The following is a 23402-nucleotide window of genomic DNA, read 5'->3' on the forward strand; positions in this document are numbered from 1 at the left end:
ACCAACGGACTCTTGAGCAAAACAATTTCAAAATGAAAGGAATCATTCACACACACTTGGAAAAATTCCAACTACTACTTCCTGCAATGTAAAACAATCCACTTAGAAAAGTGGATCACATATGAATATGATAATTGCAGAAGTCTGAAAAGTGATCTAGTCTGTCCCACGGGTGGAAAGTTATTGCAAATTAAATTTTGAGTTGAAAATTACTGAAAAAATAGCTGTACTGAAGGTCTGGTTACTGAAATTATTCACTACCAACAGTTCTTTGACTCCTTCTGCTCCCATCACACATTTTCAATACACAACTCCCCCACGCTCCACGTTGCCAGATATGTATCGGTCTCCCCAAGCCACTTAACAAACACACCTCATGTTCCCCCCAACATGGATGATATCAGCTGCCTGCTACTCTAGCCCGGGCAGCTCAGTAATGACAGAGCATTTAAAGCAATTCAGTGGCTCCTTATCTCTTTGCTGAGTTGAATGCATACAGATGAGAAAAATGATCTCAAAGCACTACACACATTCACACTCTCAGAAACATTACAAGGAGAGACCACGCTGAAATAAACACGCTAACATAAAAATACAGCCATTCTATGACAGTCCCACAGAAAGTTTACATTTAATAGAGGGTCAACCATCTGTGAGGGTCAGTATCCTTCATTTCCACACGACTATTTTGCTGGCAGAGAAGAAATGAATGAGGAATTCTAAGTCTAAGCTAGGATTCCTTAAGCCCAGCACTATATGGCATAGAGTGGGAAGTTTCTCACTTTGTGGGGGAGAGGAGGTTGTCTTTTGCATGGAAGAGTATTGAGAGCACCAGATACACTAGATGGATACCTGTGGCACCCCACACCAGCTACGACAACACATTGCCAAGTGTCCCCAGGGAGGCGAAACAGCCTCCAGTGGAGAACCACTGATCTGATCAAACCCAAGTCCTTTAATCTACAATAATGATAGGACAAGATTTGCCCTGCCCAAGCCACCGCATTACATAACAGCCCAAAGGAAAACTAACAAATGCAGTACTGTGTAGTAAGCCATTCCGTTCTCCTTTAAAACTTCTCCCTTCAATCCAAGCGCTATCTCAGGGCAGAAGGTAAGTCCCCTGCCTGTGCCTTTGTATCTATCTCATCCGGGCTTCTGCTGTGGCTGACCCAGAGCCGATCCTTCATGCTGTGGCCCCACAAGACAGAAGTCTCAGAGGAACAGTTCTGAAGTTCAGGGTTCCCGCTCGGGCTTTCTCTCTGTAAGGTCCGGGGCACGCCTTGCTCTGATGGCCTCGTGGTTGCCACTGAAACAAGTTCTTCTGCATGCTTCTTACTCTCCCGGTTTCACTTTGGTGGGAAGTTAATTTCACTGAGCACTGAGTCCAGACATCGCTTCCCCTAAACCGTTTTCGACCCAACAGCTTCCCAAGAGAGGCCCCCCAGGCAAGCTCTATACAGAGCACCCGTGAAATCAGGGGCCAACAAACATGTCTCGCCCCGTCCGGAGCCTACTCAAATATAGGCTGCAGAGTTCCAAAGCACACGCACTCTTAATCAACCTCACCCACTTGGGAAAAGAAGATTTTCAGAGGCTAGCTACTCAGGAAAGACTATATGGACCAGGAGGGGGAAAAAAAAAAGGACTTTGGATACTGCAAAAGTATGTCAGCAATGACGTTCAGGATTTCAACTACTTCGAGTTCATGAGAAATACAGACAGACTCCTGAAACATGCACATATCACTGGTGTGGAGTTAAAAAAAAAAAAAAAACAGCCAATAGAAGTGAAAGCAGGTAGGCATGGACAGCTGTTCATATTTATTGTGAGATTCTTTTTTTTAAGCAACCAGTACTACCTGAGATTTCAGCAAGATATTATCTACATAATTATTTTACTTCATGAAATAATAGTCACATTTAAAGTTTTCCTAGCCATTTTTTTTTTGGGGGGGGGGCATTGAGGTAGGGTCTCACTCTAGCCTAGGCTGACCTGGAATTCACTATGGAGTCTCAGGGTGGCCTCGAACTCACGGCAATCCTCCTACCTCTGCCTCCCGAGTGCTGGGATTAAAGGCGTGCACCACCACACCCAGCTCCTAGCTAGTTTTAATAACTACTGAAGCTATGACACAGGGAAATATTAACTACTTAAACTAAATCTTTGTCCGAAGCAGTAGACACTGAGTTTTCCATTTCCATTATGTCTACAGATAGAACAAAGCCTTTTTTCCCCCTCATTTGGAAAAGTGTTAATTAGGCTTAAAAGCTCCCATAAGAAGGTAGTCATTACTTCAAAACTATATAATTTTTATGTTATATTCACCTGGTAACTCAACTTTATTACTGATTTCCTGGAAGATGATTAGACTTATTGGGGGGAGAGGAGGAAACGCTTCAAGAGAGCTTACAACCAGATTTCCTGAAACCATACCCTCAATCATGAACACCATTCCCCACCTAAACTCCAACAAAACACCTGCATATGTGTGTCCACCACCACTTTGGCTTTCTAGTCCAGACTATGAAAGTAGTGAAACCAGTTCATTATTTTAAAATGAGCCACAACTGACAAGTTCACTGGCTCCAGAAAAGTGGTACCTTCCAAATATTAACAAGGTCTTGTGTTCCCATGTCCCTTATTATGATTTTTATGTTAATAATTATCTCACTTCCAACTATATAAGAACTAATTTTTTTTTTTTTTACTCTGTAAACTACAGTAACACTCTCTACATTCACTTTACAAATATAATGAAAATCTTCACCATTAGCAACCAAACACTGCCATACTGGAAAACATCAACATAGAAACCACTGCTTTTATAGGACACCGATTATAGACAGCTTCACACTCCCCAAGTCATTTTTAATAATCTATCTTGGGAAGAGAACTGAGGAAGACACCGAAAAGAATGATCTTTCAGTAATCACAAAAACTCTCCACAAGTATGACCCCCCACACACACAAGCCGCAAAGCCCTAAGTTTAAAAATAGATAATAAGCCAGTGAAACTTACTTGACAGTGACTCGATTTGATAAATCCTGTAGATCCCCAGGATGAAAGAGCTGGGCTTCTTTCAATCCAATCTGTTCACAAGCTTTCAAAAAAACGTTTATGTTATCCTGTGAAAAGAATTGGAAAGTGATTGCTTAGCTGAGCTCGCTCTCAGACAAAGGTTACATTTTTTTTTTTTTTTTATGACAGAACTTCCCAGCTTCAAAGTCCAGTTACAGTCAGCAAAAGAGGCGGCAGCAAGACCAATGCATTCGTGTATTCAGGGAAGAAAAAAAAGACAGAAAACAACGTACGTGGGCACGTATAGCCTTTCAGTCTTCCTGAACATAAAAAGCTGGTGCTATCTTATGCCCAAACATACACTGCTTCGGTGATCTTTGTGACTGGCACGTTAAACATTACCTGTTATAGGACAAGCGCCTAGCCAGTGAGCAAAATCTACACTTTGATGTCAGCTCTGCTCGGCAAACAAACGCCCTCTTCCCAGCTTCGCACGACAAGCCTCACCTCTCCTCTTTAAAAATAACTCCAGCTACTGACATTCACCCACCCAGAAACTGTTGGCAGGGAAGAGATAGGAGGAGGAACATTCTGTTTCTATGATTACAAATTATAGAACGACGGTGGAATACCACACCTGGAATCTGGGTTTGGTTGCTGAGCCAGCTCGTGACCGGCAGGGAGACCATACTATAGGACCAAAAAAAAAAAAAAGAAAAGAAAAGCCTGGTGCTCATTGGCTGAACCATACAGTTTAGGCGAGGCATATTACTCATTCCCTGCACCTGTCTCAAGATCCCTCCAAAAATAGGAAAATCTGTCCCCTACCTCCAAGGCTGCCCTCCTATCTAATTTCAAAACCACAAACCTCAGTTCACAAACCAACATTTCTCACTATCATAAATTACCACGCAAATAGGGACCGCAGTGTATTCTATTTTACAGTCAGCTGCATCCGAGCCACCCACATTGGGTTACCAGGGTTAGCCTTGGCATCACCTTTACTGCTCTTGAGAAAGAAAGCACTTTCTGAGGTGGTTTGGAATGACTACATGGACTCTTTTCTTTTGCCTTGCTGTGGCTAGAAGTAAGGGAACGTCCTCCTTACACGCTAACACATCTGGTCCACGTAGGTTGGCTGGCAATGTTACGGCTGCGATGTGGAACTCGCTAGATCCTCAACTCCCGTCAAGAGCTGGAGTTCTCGGGCCAGAACACAACCTGCCCTTTGGGGACATCCATCAGTATTCCCCAATGCTAAGGAGCTCATCCTCACAGGATGGTAGGTGAAGGGAGAGGGAGGAGCAGACACGGGACCAAGACACGAAGAGACAAATTCAATAGTTTAGGTTCCCTAGAGAGTAAGGGGAAAGTGTGACAAGAACAAAAGCAAGGCCGACTGCCAAGGAAGCAAAGGCCGCTTACAAACCAAAACAAACAAAAAAAAACTATTTATACACATGGAATGCTGTTCCCATGTACCTTTAGTTTAAAAAAAAAAAAAAAAAAAAGCAGTGTGCAGTCCCTAGCTAGACTCTGAAAGAAGACCCCAAAGATGGAAGAAATTGCTGAGCCAAAAGTTGAAGGGTGCAAAGACAGCTAGGGTTCAGTTCCCCAGTACCCACGTAAAGCCAGATGCACAATGCAGGGCATGCAACTGGAGCTCGTTGTCAGTGGCAAAAGGTCCTGGTGTGCTCATCCTCCCTCTGTGTTTGTCTCTCTCAAATTAATATTTTTTTAAAAATATTTTTAAATAGTTGAACAGCTCAATGAGAAGCGTTTAATGCAGCTTGAACGTGGCATTACGTAGAAAGGGAAGGAGAGCTGGAGAGATGGCTTAGTGGTTAGGTGCTTGCCTGTGAAGCCAAAGGACCCCACTTTAAGGTTCGATTCCCCAGGACCCATGTAAGCCAGATGCACAAGGTGACGCATGCATTTGGAGTTCGTTTGCAGTGGTTGGAGGCCCTGGTGCGCCCACTCTCTCCCCACCCCCCTTTCTCTGTCGCTCTCAAACAAATAAAAGTAAACAAAAGTTTAAAAAAAAAAAAAAAGAAAGGGAGGGAAATGATTTGTTGGCAAAATAAAGAAGAAATACAATGATGATTTTACTGTTAAGCATATACTTCCTAAAAACTACACTATCTGTTATCAGCAGATGATACAAATCAATCTAATCCTAGCTGACAAGCACAAAAACAGTTTACCTACCAACACATCACCTCCTACAGGAAGCTATTTCATAAAGAGAAGGAATAATAAACTAATAAACATTTCCCACCTACTTAATTTGACTTTTTTTAAATTTTTTTAATTATTTATTTATTTATTTGAGAGCGACAGACACAGAGAGAAAGACAGATAGAGGGGGAGAGAGAGAGAATGGGTGCGCCAGGGCTTCCAGCCTCTGCAAACGAACTCCAGACGCGTGCGCCCCCTTGTGCATCTGGCTAACGTGGGACCTGGGGAACCGAGCCTCGAACCGGGGTCCTTAGGCTTCACAGGCAAGCGCTTAACCGCTAAGCCATCTCTCCAGCCCTAATTTGACTTTTAAAGTCTTACAAAATACCAGGTGAGGGGTTGGGGAGATGGCTCTGTCGATGGAAGTGCTTGCTGCTCTCCTGTGACAAGCTGAGTTTGGATGCCCAGAACCCATGTAAAGCTGGACTCGGTGGTGTGAGTCTGTAATCCCAGCACACCTAAAGCAAGAAGGGAGGTGGAAGTAGGAGAACCCCCCAGAAGCTCATGGGTCAGCTATCCTGCAAACACAATACTGGACAACTAGAGACCCTCCAACAAGATGGAAGACACGCACTGGCAGGCAAGGTTTTCCTCTGACCTCCACATGTGGACTGTGGCACACGTATGACCACATGCACAGACACACAGGCACACGTAAACACATACATGCTTTTTTTTTTTTAACAAAAAATTTAGAGGCTGGGGAGATAGCTCAGCAGATACAGGCACTTGTGTGCAAAGACTGTCAGCCTGGATTCGATTGCCCAAGATCCACATAAAGCCAGATCCACAAAGTGGTACATGTGCCTGGAGTTCACTTTCAGCAGCAAGTAGCCCTGACACGCACATTCATGCATGCACACTTCCTCTCTCTCTCCCCACCCCCCTTTCTCTCGTGTGTGTGTGTGTGTGTGTGTGTGTGTGTCTCCCTCTCGTAAAAAACTTTAATTTAAAATTTTAAAAAGATCATGATGCCAGGAGTGGTGGTGCATGCTTTAATCCCAGCACTAGGAAAGTAGGCGTAGGAGGATCATCATGAGTTCAAGGCCAGCCTGAGACTACATAGTGAATTCCAGGTCAGCCTGGGCTTACAGAGAGACCCTACCTCAAAAAGAAAAAAAGAAAAGAAAAGAACATGGGCTGAAGAGATGCTTAAAGGTGCTGGCTTACAAAGCCTGACAGTCCAAGTTCAATTTCCCAGTACCGGCATAAAGCCAGATACAAAAAGTGGCGTAGACATCTGGAGTTTTCTTGCAGTGGTAAGAGGCCCTGGTGCACCCAAATAGTCACTCTTTTATTTCTCTCTGTCTCTATCTGCTTGGAATTTTTAAGAAAGTTCAAAAAAACTTAGCATGTACGAGACTCGGAGTCTGATCCCCAGTTCCACAAAAAACTAAATTATAAAATAAGAAAAAAATTAAATACAGAGCAAACTTATGGAACTGAGAGTAAAAATAATTTACATATATTACAGAAATGTAACAGCATTCTCCTGGTGAACAAAGGTAAGGGTTGATAAGAAAAAGCCACACATTCCTCAAAGCCCATCAGAGTATTCAGAGAGAAACCGCTTAAAAGTTAAAGTGATTATAGTTAACCAGGAACAAAGTTCAAGGAAAAACACAATTAATGTGATAAAATTTTAGTCTTAGGTAAAGCCTTTGTACCAACCAAAAGGCAGAAATTTTAAATACTTTGATATTTTATTTTTAATTTAATTAATATTTATTTTAATAAAATATTTTAAATACTTCAGTGATGCAGAACTTTAAAACAGAAAGACTACATATAAATTCATGCCTGGCCTACACAAGTGGAAGGCCAGCTTTTACACTAAAATAAAAATGTAACCTACATCCTATATACTGGACTTGAGGCCACAGTTTCTTTTTTTGTTTCTTTGGGGGTTTTTTTTTGGCGGGAAGGTGGATGCAATTTCAAAAGACCCAGGAAAAGAGTCCCTTCAGGGACTGTACACAATTACAGAATAAAAATTTCATTCCTGTTCCAACATCATGCAGCCACACCCAGCTCACCAGAGTGGAGAGCATTCGGTCTGGAGGGAGTTAGAATCATTTGCCCTTGAAATTACCAAAGCTAAGAAAGGAACAGAGGACAAACAGGAAACAATGTCACCTATTCCGATGGGTAGGCAGAACTCCAACTTAGCTCTGACACTAACCATGTACATGACTTGAGAAAACTTAAGTTAACTTTTCTGGCTCCACCTTCCTTACCAATTCAGTGAGGAGCATGTGGATCTGTAACCCGTTACCAAGGGCAAACAATTCTCTCTGCAAGTGGAAGAAAAACCAAACCCTGCCCTCCACACATTTACACAGCCCAGGGTCCATAAAAGGCTTCATTTCAAAAGCCTGCTTTGCACCTATGTGATCCCTACACTTTCAGGACTACAAGAAACTTCTCAGAAACAAATCAAAGATGGGGGGTTGGTTAGGAGAACGTAAACTCAAACTATCTAAATAGTTCCATCCAGTGCATAATGATTCTACGACTACACGAATAAACGTGGGCAATAGGTAAACAGGAAGAGGAGACTGTTTGAGATCTTCATACTTTCTCCAACCTTCTCTCTTACCGTCACCGCTGATGGATAAGTATAAATACCAGTCCTTTTGACAAGCTACGAACAGGACACTGCAAAGTTCCACAATGTTCTTTGGTTTGTATTAGTCACTGCAGAACCTCAACGAGCTATATGAAGTTGTGCAAGAAAGTCTCCCAAAACTATGTTACCTAAGGAAAGAGATGGTTTTATATAGTTTTGTACACTCTGGGGTGGGGGAATGGCTTCTGGCTGGATGGTTCTGACTGAGGGAGGTTGATGTTAGCACTGGCTACCGTAGTCATTCATTTGGCTTTCCTGAGTGCAGGGTTATTCCCAAGGTGATTCACTCCTAGGGTTGGCAAATCAGGGCTGACTGTTGACAAGGAGCACTCAGTTCTTTGCCAAATGGACGTTTTCCAAAGAACATGGTAGAGCCAGTAATCCAAGAGAAAACAAGGTAGAAGTCAGAATCCTGCCTTTTGACATCAAATTCCATCTTTTGCATCAGACTCTTGGATACCCAGGTGAGTCCTGTTCTTGTTCAAGGAGGACCACACAGGTCAAAAGCAACAGGTGAGGATCAGGGGTTCACAGTGGGAAACTGGCTACCACATTCACTCTTGGGATCTCTGAGACTCATGCCTTATCCACGTACAAAATTCATAAACTCTCTCCCAAGGCCCCCAATTCTTACTCTTTATCAAGGTGAAATCAAAAGTTAAATCACATGCACAAAGACCTTTGCATATAATTCTGTAAGTATAGGCCATAACTAGGGTTCCTCAACATGACTACCTGACTTCCTATGAACTTGAAAAAAAAATGTTACCTCCCCTTCCCTTCCCAACATGTAATGGTGGAACAGGTTGACATTGCGGGTCAAGGCGTGAAGACAGCTGGGCACATAGGAGTTGCTGGTCAACCAGAAAATCGCTTTCTAGCTCCACTCTCTGCAATCACTTCATTTCACCCCAAATCATCTCCTTTTTCCTTCAAAAGTAGCTGTGTAGTTTTCTTGCCCTGCTTCCTCTCTTTCCTGGAGAAGTTGGGGAGAACCAAAGGTCTCTGAAATTTTCTAATTTTCTAATTCTGTGTCTTTTGGTCTAAGCTAGCAGTCTTTCCACAAGTACAATTCTCTCAAAAGTCATGGCAGACCTGTTTTGAATCTCACTGGTCTTCACTGCTTTGGACAAGCGCCTCATCCATGGATTTCCAGAAGAGCCCTTCTCTACTTCTTGCTTGCATCCTGAAAGGTCCCAGAAGCCCCACTGCTAGGCTGGCCAGAACCTCCAGGCACTACCTTGAATCTTTCTAGGAACTTAAGGGATTTTACAACCACACCCTCAACTCCATCATTAAGACCTTGCTTTTCTGCCAAAGCTCAGAATTTGATCTAGGCTTGAAAACAATTTCTCAATTCTAACAACGCTGGCTTGACTCAAGAATCTGGAGAGTTGTCAATCCCCACAATTCCTGTGGCCCCCATGCCTGTCAGTCTGTTCTTCCCTTTCTCTCTTCTGGGAGGTTTTGCTATGATCAGCAACAGGAAACTAGGCAGCACTTCAATGCTCTGGAATTCTCCCTAGGAAAATCAAATCGCTATTCTAAACTGCCTAATTCAGCATGATTCCTACACATACATGAAGTGACTTTCAGAAGATAAGAATCATTTTTGGAATAATACTTTTACAATAGGAAATACAGAACAGCACTAATTTGGAACACAAAAAAGAATATACAGATGCATCAAAAAAAAAAAAATGTATGGAGACATCTGGTCGAAATACCTGACTAGCAATAAATTCAGAGCTCAATACCTGATCTTAAAATATGATTTAAGGAGTCAAGCACACATTGATAGTAGTTGAAGGTAGCATTGTTGATAACCTTTCTGGAAAAGGCACTGAGGAAGTCATGCCTGGAGCAACCTTGTAGTTCTAGCGTTTAGGAAATAGAGGCAGGAAGATCCTGAGTTTGAGACCAACAGGTCTCATACGCAAAGTGGCATATTATCTCCAAAAGAAAAAAAAGGAAACAAAATGAAAAATCCTAAGAGAGCTGAAGATGGATGGTAGCTCAGTATTAAAGCTATTGCCCAGAATGTACAAGGCCCTCAGATCACCAGCACTTCCACAGACACAGAGAGATAGAGACAGACAGACACATAGACAATAAGGGTGATTCCCAATCAGCTATGGTATTTCAGGGTAAAAAAAGAAAAAAAAAAAATCACTGGGCATGGTGGCACAAGCCTTTAATCCCAGCACTTGGGAAGCAGAGGTAGGAGGATCACCGTGAGTTTGAAGTTACCCTGAGACAGCGCAGTGAATGGCAGGTCAGGCTGGGCTACAGCGAGACTCTACCTCAAAAGACAAAACCAAAAAATTTTTTTAATTTAAAAATTCAGATAAGTCAGAAGAAAGGAACATTATGGAATGTAGCGAAGAGAAAGTTTCAAGAAGGAAGAATGTAACAGTTAACTTTAAAAAATTCATTATTTATTTTGAGAGAAAAAGAGAGAGTGGGGATACCGAGGACTTCAGCCACTGCAAACAAACTCCAGACACATATGCCCCTTGTGTGCATGTAACATTGCGCACTTGCATCACTGTGTCTGGCTACATGGGACCTGGAGATTCGAACATGAGTTCTTAGGCTTTGCAAGAAAGTGCCTTAACCACTAAGCCATCTCTCCAGCCCACAGTTAACTTCTTGTTGTTAAGATAAAGCACTCAACCAAAAGCAGCTGATGGAAGGAAAGTTAATTTCCTTTTCTTTTCTTTCTTTTTTTATTTTGGCTCACAGTCTCAATGGGAAGCTTCACAATGACAGGGGAAAACACATCACAAACAGAGGCTGGACATCACCTCTGCCACAGCAGATGGGAAACAGCACCAGGAGAGTGAGCTGTTTTGCCAAGGGGGAGCTATCTCTAATAGCCCTAAGTCTGCCCCCAGAAACATACCTCCTCCAGTAAGGCTCCACCTCCCAAACTGCCACCAGCTGGGGACCAAGCATTCTGAACACAGGAGTTTATGGGGGACAACTGATTAAAAGCACTACAGCCGGGCGTGGTGGCGCACGCCTTTAATCCCAGCACTTGGGAGGCAGAGGTAGGAGGATCACCGTGAGTTCAAGGCCATCCCGAGACTACATAGTGAATTCCAGGTCAGCCTGGACTAGAGGGAAACTCTACCTTTTAAAAAAAAAAAAAAAGACAAGGGCTGGAGAGATGGCTTAGCGGTTAAGCGCTTGCCTGTGAAGCCTAAGGACCCCGGTTCGAGGCTCGGTTCCCCAGGTCCCACGTTAGCCAGATGCACAAGGGGGCGCACGCGTCTGGAGTTCGTTTGCAGAGGCTGGAAGCCCTGGCGCGTTCATTCTCTCTCTCTCCCTCTATCTGTCTTTCTCTCTGTCTGTCACTCTCAAATAAATAAATAATTTTAAAAAAAGACAACAACAAAAGCTGTACAGAGAGTGAGGTGGGGCAGAGAGCTGTGATGAGATGAGCTTAAAAACTACTTAGAGAATTGGAGAGTCACATTAAGCATCCTTAGTGACCATGAACGCCAGGGGACTATGAAGTAAATAATAAGCATGGGCAAAGATATCCAAAAATCTGTCACCCTCAAAGTCTGCCTCCTAGTAAGCCTACCACCCACCCATCCTCCTGAAACAGTCCCCTCATGCCCTCCAGAGCCTAAGGATACTCATCTCTGGAGAGTGAGGTAGGAAGAAAACAGCTCTCACATGTGCTTGACCCCAAATACAAATTTGTGCTCCATCTCCTCCCATTATTTTCCAGTTGTAAACAAGCATGATTCTGCATGTTGATAGTCTCAGCTGTCTTCATTATAAATCCTGAAAACAGAGCTGGGGAGATGGCTGAGCAGTTAAAGGCGCTTGCTTGCAAAGCCTGCTGTCCTGGGCTCAATGCTCCGGCACCCACCTAAAGCCGGATGAACAAAGCAGCTTATGTGACTGGAATTCATGTGCAGCAGCAAGAGGCCCTGGCATGCCCATATTCATTCATTATTATTCATTCTCGTTCTCTTTCTCTCTCTCTCTCAAATAAATAATAATTTAGGGCTAGAGAGATGGCTAAGTGGATAAGCGCTTGCCTGTGAAGCCTAAGGACCCCGGTTCAAGATTCAATCCCCCAGAACCCACGTTAGCCAGATGCACAAGGGGGCGCACAGGCGTCTGGAGTTCATTTGCAGTGGGTGAAGGCCCTGGCGCGCCCATTCTCTCTCTCTGCCTCTTTCTCTCTCTGTCACTCTCAAATAAATAAATAAATAAAAATAAAACGAAAAAAAATAATAATTTAGAAAACATAATAAATCAATCAGGCAAGCAAAGGGTGAACAGCATGAGGCATGAAGCCAACGTGAATATTCTAACACTGAGCCCAAGGGCGATGAATATCTCCCCTTTAGAGCCCTCCAGCCTATTTGCTTGCTAAAATCACTAACCCGGTAACATAGTCTCTTGTTTGTCTCTTTCTTTCCTTCTCTTTTTAAAGTACATTTTCTTGCTCTTTTACCAGTGATAAAGTGGCTGGGAAGATGTCAGGGAGTAAAGCTGACTTAGTCCTGCCTGTTTTAGCAAAGCTCTCATAAGAGTAGAACCTGTTCACATGTCCATTAACACTGGGCATTAATCAATGGGCAGAGAAGCTGAAGGGTAGCCAGGCATGCATTATTACTCACCCCAAAGTCATAAAACACTAAAGCGTTCTACTATTCAGATCAACCTCCAAAAACGGTCTGCTAAGAGAGGCAGGCCAGCACTCAAAGGTCACATGTGCCATTTAAATGAAATAGCCCAAGTGGCCATGTTGCTAGAAACAGAAGGCAGGCTGGTGGTTGCCAGGGGCAAGAGGAAGAAGGAAATGAGGAGAAACAACTTAATGATCAAGAGGCTTGACTTCGAAGTCCTGAAATGTTTAGTGATTACACATTACTGTACATGCCACTAAATCATTAACTTTTATTTATTTTTTTTTGGGGGGGGGTTTGCAATAGGGTCTCATTCTAGCCCAAGACATGGAATTAGTCTCAGGGTGGCCTCGAACTCACAGCAATACTCCTAATTCAGCCTCCCCCAAGTGCTGGGATTAAAGGAGTGCACCACCACGTCCGGCTGAATCATTAACTTTTTGAAACTTTAAAATTTTAAATAAAATTTAAAAATTTGATGCTATTTGAGTTTCAGCTCAGGAAATATTTCTAAGAGGTGTTTTCTCCAATGTGTCTTAATATATAATTTTTCAAAATACCACATATTTCATAATTCACATAGAAGGCATTATGCTCAAGACTTATTTTCTCTTACATATCCGATTATTTTATAAGAAAGTCTACATCCTTTCCTATAGTATATGTGACATCATACAGGCTTTGTTCTTTTCCTAAATCACTTCTACTTTCACTTGAAAGATTAAGTGAGGAGGGAAAAGTCTTCAGTGATAAGATGTCAAGTGTGGCAATCTGTAACAAGTGGAGAGAACATAAGCCCACATCATGTTTCTCTTCACGTAACAACAAACACAAAAAGAGGCAGGGACGGTGACTCAGTGGGTAAGAGCATTTGCTGCACTGAGGAACCAAGTTCAATCTCCAGCTTCCATATAAAAAGCCAGGCATGGCCACACATGCCTGTGACGGGCGGGTTCGGGGGGAGGTGGGGGGGTGGAGACAGGAGAATCCCTTGAGCTTGCTGGTCAGCCAGTCTGACAGGAAAAAAAAAAAAAAAAAAGTAGCTCCAGTGAGAGAGACTCAAGGAAATCATGTAGATGAGATAAGAGACAGAGGAGGAAGCCGGGCGTGGTGGCGCACGCCTTTAATCCCAGCACTCGGGAGGCAGAGGTAGGAGGATCGCCATGAGTTCGAGGCCACCCTGAGACTACAGAGTTAATTCCAGGTCAGCCTGGACCAGAGTGAGACCCTACCTTGAAAAACAAAAAAAAAAAAAAAAAAGAGAGAGAGACAGAGGAGGATGCCCAGTGTTCTCTTCTGGCTTTTGTGGGCAAGCACACGGAGCAAGGGCATCTGTATGCACATGTGCACATATGCCACACACATACACGCATGCACACACACACACACAATTTTTTAAAAACATGGAAATGTCCATGCATAAGATAAAACCCACTTAGACACAATTCTGCCACAGTTTCATGAATGTACAAGGTCAAGAATTGTCATAAGTAAAAGCCCTTTACATAGACACAAGCCTTATAAAGGGACTTAATTGGGTAAGCTCTAAACAAGCTAAAAGTTCTAACCAATTCTGAAAATGAATGAAGCTATACTTGGCTATATCCTGAGAGCCTGACTAAAGCTGAAACCAAAGCTCCTCCCAGAGGGCTGGAGAGATGGCTGAGCGGTTAAGGCATTTGCCTGCAAAGCCGAAGGACCCAGGTTCGATTCCCCAGGACACACGTAAGCCAGAGGCACAAAAGGGCACATATATCTGGAGTTCATTTGCAGTGGCTACAGGACCTGGTGCGCCCATTCTCTCTCTGTCTGTCTTCTCTCTCCGCTTGCAAATAAATAAATGCTTTTTTTAAAAAAAGTTCCTCCCAGAAGACACTGGCCAGAGGTCTTCCTTCCCAGTCGACTCAAAACTCTTCTCATGAGTTCTTTGGCCTGGAATTCCCAGGAAGAGTCTTCAAACAAGACTTTCAAAACAAAGATCTAGTTACTCTTCTGAACCTGTGTCCATGGTACAGATCAACTAACTTAACCAATGGCCCAGAGACTTGGTGATCTCAATTTCTGTTGTTAAGAGTCCCTGCTTCTCTTAGCCTGTAAGAGGCAATGGCAAAAATGGAATGGGTTCAGCAATGCAGAAGTGCAGACATCCTCCGAAGGAGAAGCATTCAATGGAGTCCATCCGTCTAAATGATGGCTTGCTGACATTGGTCCCTAATCTGGCACATGCAAACATGAGAGAGGGCCACGCAGTCAGCTCTCAGTGACGCCGGAGAACAGCAGTCCAGCCACCTTGCCACTCAAAGTGAGGTCACAGACCCAAGGCGCTGCCCAAGCCCAGGAGCTTGTTCGACATGTGGAAGGCGGGATTTCTCCCCAGATCCTCAAGTACGACCTATGTTGGAAGACCGCCCCACAGATGACCCGAGTCTGAGACACGTGTCTTGGCAAACAGAGGAAAATACCAAATAGAACTCATAGGGTTCCTCTTTACTATGCATTTAAGTCCCCTAGTGACAGATGTGGGAGCTCACTGTAAGGACGTTTCCAAAAGCACCCGACTGCTACTCTGAGGACATAGCAACATGATCACAGTTATTTTAAGCCAACTCCTAAGCAGCAGGATGACTAAAATATATCCGAATTTGCATTGTAACAGTACAGTTTCCATTAAGAAAGCAGCCGAGTCAGGGTTGCATCACCTAGCCCTGGATTCCTCTTGGTCTTTTAAGGCCGGGTCTCGATTCACATGAACTGTGTGTGTACCCCAAGGTGACCCCGACTACACTCCTCCTGCCTCAGACTTCCAAGTGCTACCGTGTCCGGTCAGTCCGGGCTTTTTAAATTTATCCTCTGGGGGAATTCATCCATGATCTTAGGATGTAGATAATAATAAACATAATCATCAAGAAACACATTTTATGGTCATAATCTGTAGATAAACATTCATATCAGAATTCCACAACTGCTGCTATTTGTGAGGGGAGAAAGCAGAATCCTTTCGCCTGCTGTTGTATTTGAAACAGACTATGTAGCAGCCCGGGCTGGCTTCAAACTGGGCATCCTGCTTCAGCCTCCGGAGTGCTTGGATTAGAGGCATGCACCACCATGTCAGGTTTCATCCTTTCTATTTACTTGCAAACAGAAAGAGAGAGGGAGGGAGGGAGGGAGGGAGGGAGGGAGGGAGGGAGGGAGGGAGGGAGGGAGAGGGAGAGAGAATGGGAGCACTGGGGCCTCCAGCCACTGCAAACAAACTCCAAAGGCATGCACCACTTTGTGCAGCTGGCTTTACCTGGGTACTGGAAAACTAAAACCAGGGCCACCAGGTATTGCAAGGCTGGCTACAGGCCCTGGTGTGCCCATTCTCTCTCCATCTGTCAGTCCTCTCTCTCTCTCTCTCTCTCTCTCTCTCTCTCTCTCTCTCTCTCTCTCTCTCTGCTTACAAATAAACACATAATCTCTTTTGCCCAGCTTTGCGTTTGTTTTTAAGCTTTCCCTTGGCTATCAAAGAAAATGTAAAAAGCTTGGTCACTGAAGTTAGCCAAGAGCTGAGGACAAGGACAGCAGGTAAGTTTTGTAACATACAAGAGGAGGACCAGGGCTAACTGGAATGTGTCATGGAACTGCCAGGCGACACTGAGGGCCTGGGAGATTATTCATGGCTACAATGGAAAGCAGCGTGTCACCTGAGGGTGGTTTTTTTTAAGCACTACTTGGCAGGGCAAGACCACGCTAAGCTAAGCCGAGCTGGGAACCAGAAAGTCAAGACAGCAGAAAGCTAAGGGAAAGAGGGCCGAATCTGGGAAAGGCTAATGATCAAAATGCTTCAACTCGGGTTACAATTAACCACACAAAAGCAGTAAGAGGCTTTGTCAAACAGCAGCAGGAATTAAGTGACAGTTTTGCACATTATTCAAATTGAACCTTACATCAAACATGAAGTCATTCTAAAACTCACCTACTTGTAAAAAAAAAAAAATGCTGAAATTGACGCTTAAGAAGTTCTGCCTTCAAATTTTCCCAAGTAATTGCTCTGAGAAAGCATTATCACAATGATGCAAAAAGAGAGTTTATGAAGCAAGTGTGAGGAAGAAGAAAAACTATATGGCAAAACTTTGGAGGGCCAGCTAGGAATGGTCATTCCTTTGGGCAACACCCCATCCCAACCCACCCCAGCCCTCCCTGCCCCTCAGGACTCACTTTACAGATGATGGACATGAGTCACCAGCCCTTGTTCAAACTTTTCTGGCCCCAAGGACTTGCTGCTGCTCCTGGACTGACTCATTTTAAGTCATTCCCAAAGACCCCCCTCCCTAATCAATGTTAAGGGAATCTTCTCTGTCTCTCCCATATGAAGCCCTTAGCTATGAGGACAGCATTACAGGCCCACAAGCCATCCCAACAGCACACCACTTTTCTATATTCCCCCACATGGTATTTTTCATTTCTTATATTACCCTCCAGCTACTTCTTCAAATGATGGTTCGCCCAGGTTAATACCTACTGAATTATTACATTATGCTTGGTAGCATACTGAGGCACTTTACAAAAATAATCTTACTAAATTCCCTCTGGGGAAAAAAAAAAGTGCATGGTTCCCATATTATCCAGAGGAAACGTAGGTTGACAAAGTTACAAGTCCTAGTCAACATCTGGGGCTGGAATCCAAAGACAGGAGTATAATTTTTTTTAATTATTTATTTATTTATTTATTTATTTGAGAGTGACAGACACAGAGAGAAAGACAGGTAGAGGGAGAGAGAGAATGGGCGCGCCAGGGCTTCCAGCCTCTGCAAACGAACTCCAGACACGTGCGCCCCCTTGTGCATCTGGCTAACATGGGACCTGGGGAACCGAGCCTCGAACCGGGGTCCTTAGGCTTCACAGGCAAGCACTTAACCGCTAAGCCATCTCTCCAGCCCAGGAGTATAATTTTTGAACAGCTCTTCTTAACCCCCTATTCATTTCCTCTCGCTGCTCTAACAAACTTCTACAAGCCGATTTTTATTATCTTACAGTTGTGGAGTCAGAAGTTCAAATGCTGTCTCACTGGATTAAAACTCCAGTGTGCGTAATGGGTAAAGTTCCTTGTGCCGCATTCTAAGAGAATCCACTCCTTTGCTTTCTCACCTTCTCAAGGCCACTGACATGCCTCACGTCATTGTCCCACTCCTCCCTCTGCAAGTCAGTATTAGCAGGCGAGTCCCTGTCACACTGCCATTCATCAGTATGCCCCCCCAAAGCTCTCTTCCCTCCTACATGGACTGAAACACTGGGTGCACCTGGAGTCTCCGTCTCACAATCAACTGATGAGCGACCCCAACAGCGCTGAGAGTTTGGTGGAAAAGAAGATATAAGGCATGTGACTGGCAGAGCTTCTAGCAGATAGTGTAAGTGGAAAGAAGTCACTTAACTCCTGCTACAGCTGTGGGGATTTTGTCTTGTGGCATCTATATTACACTGTCAGCTGGCATCGTGTGCATAAGCCATACCCAGGGGCACTCGTTTCGTTATCTTAAAAGAGGATGAACTTTGGCCTAAATGAACTACGGGTTGGTAAAATTTATAAGTAAGGTGCATATTTGGAGAGAAATCTGAATTGCAAAACCTGTGACCTCGCTAGTGAGATATACAATGCAAGATCAGGGGCTGGAGCGAGGACCCCCGTTTGTAGAGCCTGATTCCCTGGGACACGTTGGCTAGAGAAATCAGTCCAGTTGGCCAGCTCTCTGTTCGAGTAGAGACCTCTTACCAATAAATAAGGCAGAGACAAATCTAAGAGCACGCCTGATCAACCTCTGACCTTCACACACACGCACACACAAGCACATGCACCCGTACACAAGCAAACACGCACACGCACATACAGGCACAGCACACAGAGGCAAAGGGAAAAAAGAAAATCCAATTCACAAGCCGGAGTGCCAGTTATGGTGCCACGGTGCCGTAGCAAAGCAGGAAAACCTGAGTACCAGGGGAGTTGAGGGGAGGGTGTAAGGCCTGGTCTTCAAGCCAGCTCAGGAGCGGAGAGCAGGAAAAACCAGCGGGACAGCCCCAGCTGGCAGACAGAAGTGCTCCCTGGAAGGAGAGCTGGCCTTCTTGGAAGGAGCAGACCTTCAGCGGACAGGACGAGGCCCACCGCAATCAGTGAGAGCCATCTGGTGCACTGCTTCTACTGATGCAAATGTGAATCTCATCTAAAACCACACGCGCGACCAATACCAAGAATCACAGCTGACTATGTCGGTGGGCAGCCCATGTCACAGGCAAGCGGACACACGGAATCAAACCCGGCTGCTACTCAAATTACCGTTCCACTTGCCTTCCGTCTTCTCTTCTTTATTTTTTTTTTTAATTCTTTTGTTCATTTTTATTTATTTGAGTGTGACACAGAGAGAATGAGACAGAGAGAGAGGGGGGGGGGGGGGAATGGGCACGCCAGGGCTTCCAGCCACTGCTAACGAACTCCAGACGTGTGCGCCCCCTTGTGCATCTGGCTAACGTGGGTCCTGGGGAATCGAGCCTCGAACCGGGGTCCTTAGGCTTCACAGGCAAGTGCTTAACCACTAAGCCATCTCTCCAGCCCTTCTCTTCTTTATCTCTTTCAACTATTCTCCAAACAGCAACACAGATCATTAATGATCTTATTCGGATATAACTAACTCACACACCATATAGCATCCATTTAAAATAGACTGTTTGGGACTGGAGAAATGGCTTAGCGGTTTAAGGCACTTCCTGCAAACCCAAAGGATCCAGGTTCGATTCTCCAGGACCCACATAAGTCAAATGCACGAGGGGGCGCATGCATCTGGAGTTTGTTTGCAGTGGCTGGAGGCCCTGGCATGCCCATTCTCTCTCCCTCTCTCCCTCCCTCTCTCCCTCCCTCCCTCTCTCTCTCTCTCTCTCTCTCTCTCTCTCTCTCTCTCTCTCTCTCTCTATCCCTGCCTATTTCTTTCCATCTCAAATAAATAAATAAAACTAAACACTTTCAAATATACAGTTCAATGGTTCTTATGCAGAGATAGGTGCACCTTTTGCCACAAATACACACTAACCTTATAACAACAAATTAAATGGTTTTTAAAAGTAGCCTTAAGACCCCTGACCACACTGTGAGTAAAATGCAGTCAACTGATGCAGCCTTCTTTGCCTCTTCCCCTCACTGATCCCACAGTCCTTCCTGATTCCTTACTCTCCCCCCCGGACCCAGAAAATTCCCACCAGCTCGCATCTTTCCACAGCCCCCTCCCCACAGCCACACCATACGGGATCCTCATCAAATGTCAACTCAGAATGAGAAATCCTTGAATGAGGTCTCTAAAATGAAACTACATCTTTCTGATCATTATTTATCTGCTACTATGACTTTTTTTTTTTTCTTTCAAATGGCAACTGATGAACTATTCTCTTTTCTTTGCTGTAGCTTCTGATACCTGTCAGGACATCGCTGATTTATGGACTGTTCTGTCACCTCACTCCATGGAACGGCAAGTCCAAGAAAGAGGAGCTCTGCCTTGTAGCTGTGCCCCAAGTGCCTAGAACAGTGAACAATGTTCTCCTGACACTGCTCTGGCCCTCAATAAATGTGTCCAGGAAGGGACCAAATCAGTTTTGTACCTGGGATTACGTTTCTTTCCTTTTCTCCTCATCTTTGTATGTGTAAGCTAGAGGTCACCATCAAGTGTCTCACTAGGTAACTCTCCACTTTATTCTCTGAGGCCAGATCTCTTGCTGAAGTTAGTTCACCTTGCCAATGAGCGCCAGGGATTCCCTGTATCCACCTCCGCCAGCTGGCGTCACAGGCATTTACATGGGTGCTGGAGATCCAAATGTAGGCCCTTATGCCCATGTGGCAAGCAGTTTATCCACTGAGCCATATATCCTCAACCAATATCCTGTTGTTTTTTTAATCAATCTCACTTGCTCCTCCATTGACAATTCCTTTTTTTTTAAATATATTTTATTTATTTATTTATTTATTTGAGAGAGAGAAAGAGAAAGAGAAGGCACCAGGGCCTCCAGCCACACAAACAATTCCAGACATATGCACCCCCTTGTGCATCTGGTTTACATGGGTCCCGGAGAATCGAACCGGGATGCTTTGGATTTGCAGGCCAACGCCTTAACGGCTAAGCCATCTCTCCAGTCTGACAATTTCTATATAACAAAAAGCATCTTTAAAAGGGTTGTCTAAGTTTATTTGAATAAAACTATGAGGTAGGATAAAATCCTACTCACATTTTTTAATTATTTTGACTTCTATAAGTTAATTGTTGTGTTGCTTTAACAATTTTAAAGCACTTGTGTTAAAAAAAAAAAAAAAAGGTGCCTCAAGGCTGAAACTTAGCATATAAATGTTAATCTCAGACTTACAAACAAGCAGGTTTGGGAACTCCAGGGAAGTGTTCTTGAACGCATGCCAGCACCATGATTAAAAGATTATGGCTAGAAATAAGACAGGGTTTCCTGCTTTACAGGACGACATCGCCACAAGGCTATCAGAAACAACTCAAGGTTATAGGTGGATTTTAAGGTTTTTTTAATTTATTTTTTTGTTTTTTTTTTTTTTGTTTTTTTGATGTAGGGTTTCTCTCTATCCCAGGCTGACCTGGAATCCACTATGTATCCACGGTGGCTTTGAACTCATGGCAATCCTCATACATCCGCCTCCCAACTGCTGGGGTCAAAGGTGTGTGCCACCACGCCCGGCTAACAATACACTTTTAATCGTCCCACTTTTGGTGACATGGGTGTTTTTTTGTTTGTTTGTTTTGATTTTTTGTTTGTCCGTTTGTTTGTTTGAAAAAAGGTCTCATGTATTCCAGGTTGGCCTTAAAGTCTTTACGTAGCCAAGGCTGATCTTGAACTTCTAATCCTCCTTTCTCTACCTCCTAAATGCTGGGATTATAGGCATGTGCCCCATTTATGCAATGCTGGGGATCAACCTGAATGCTTCCTAAATGCTAGGCAAGCACTCTGCCAACTGAGCCACAAAGCCCCACACAACACATCTTGATTTAGAAGAAGGAAAGGACTAGGGAGACAACATGAAAGCTTGAGGAAATCTCCTGAGAGTGCCTTATACCTTAATTCAACTGTCACTAGCTTATTCATATGCCATTTGTATGGAAGCGTTAGGCATCTAGGCATTAACACACACTGCTCAGTCTCTTTACCAGACATGTTCTTGGACAGTCCCCAACCCTTAGAACACAGATGGTGAGCCACAGAAATTCCAGGGAAATATGCATTACCAAAAGAAAGCACTTAAATTAACATAAGCCATGGAAAATATCATTCTCAATTCAAAATGTGATTATTTTTAGTACATGGTTAGCTTGCATACCAGATTTTAATACTTTCATTTATTTATTAGAGCAATAAAGAGAATGGGTGCTCCAGGGCCTGTGGTCACTGCAAGTGAACTCCAGATGCATGTGCAACCATATGCATCTGGCTTAAGTGGGTTCTGGGGAAATCGAACCTTGGTCCTTAGGCTTCACAGGCAAGCACCTTAACCAGTAAGCTATCTCCCCAGCCCTAGAATTTCTTATGCAAGAACAGCAACATATCAGTAATAATACTACAATGCTTGAGTACTGTATGTCTAATTATAATACTACAGAACTGAATGATCGTTTGTTTTTTTTTTTTAGTTTAGAAAATGTAGTATCCCATGTTTCTGTTACTGGTATTTGATTTTTTTTTTAGTTTTAAAAATATTTATTCATTTATTTGGTGTTTGATTTTTAAAGAAACAATGAATCTTGGTACTTCAGGCTAAGGCTGGAAAATTATAAGCTTGAGGCCAACCTAGGCTATAACACACGAGACCCTGCTTCTGGAAAAAATATACATATATATAAATATATTTTATAAATAAATAAATATATATATATATATATATATATATATATATATATATGTATGTATCTTAATGAGATTGACAAACTAGTAAGGTAAGAACAAGTTTAGCATTTGAAGCAAAGTTATACAACTTGAGAAAATGCTTCATTGTCCCTTGGGGGAAAGGGGCAATTCTTTAGAATAGTTTAGTAAAAAAAAAAATAGTAATTTTAATCAAGTTTATTGCTATGTTCTGACATTCAGTAACTCTATTTGAAAATGGGAAAAGGGAAAAATCTACTTTTTTCACTCAATGAAACATTAAGGTCTTAGGTAATAGATATCACATTGACCTAAGACAATGATTTGTGAGAAATAAAAATCAAAGAGCATGAGGAGTCATGGAAACATGGGTCCTTCACCAGCTATCCAACGTGGTGAGATAAACATGAAAACAAAGCATAAGCAAAGAGTATGATGCGAAGCGGGGGAGAGGACCTCCGTGGTTCCTTCTGCACACATTCCCTAAGTTACAGAAGTTGATTTACACCCACCAGATGATGGGAATGTGGCTACGGGAGAAAGCTCTGTGAGCAAGCTGCTCCTACAGGCTAAGAAGTCAGACAAACTGGGATGCAGGAATTCTTACTGGCTAAGCAACCAAACAGGCAAAGGTTTACAAATTCTTGTCAGCTACACAATCAGACAGGCACAGTGCACAAATCAAAGAGAATTCACTAAGTGGAAGTCTACCAGGTCAGAAAAAAAATGTCAGAAGAGAGAACAGAAAATAATTTATCTTACCTTGGCATGGTTAGTATCTTGGGTATGAAGTGCCTTCCTTCCATTTCTCGCCATACCTCCATCCTGATCAGTGCTTTGTACTTTTTCTTTTTTAAGATATTTTATTTTTACTTATTTATTTGACAAAGAGAAGGGAGAAAGAGAGACAGAGAGAGAATGGGCAAGCCAGGGCCTCCAGCCACTGCAAATGAATTCCAGATGTATGCAC

The 23402-nt window shown here is 43.4% G+C and overlaps 1 protein-coding gene across 7 annotated transcripts in view; it reads right to left on the reverse strand.

Moving 5' to 3' along the window:
- Positions 1-23402, reverse strand: part of Lmo7 (LIM domain 7) — a 263869-nt gene that overhangs the window by 113703 nt on the left and 126764 nt on the right. For 5 of the 7 annotated variants that reach the window (XM_045145095.1, XM_045145096.1, XM_045145099.1 and 2 more), the window contains exon 4: positions 3023-3129. In XM_045145095.1, the coding sequence (XP_045001030.1) occupies positions 3023-3129 (107 nt within the window). Of the gene's footprint in view, positions 1-3022; positions 3130-3659; positions 3679-23402 lie in introns of those variants that run through there. The other 2 variants (XM_045145102.1, XM_045145098.1) reach the window with 1 other exon arrangement.

Source organism: Jaculus jaculus, chromosome 3, assembly GCF_020740685.1.
Source record: "Jaculus jaculus isolate mJacJac1 chromosome 3, mJacJac1.mat.Y.cur, whole genome shotgun sequence".
NCBI lineage: Eukaryota > Metazoa > Chordata > Mammalia > Rodentia > Dipodidae > Jaculus > Jaculus jaculus.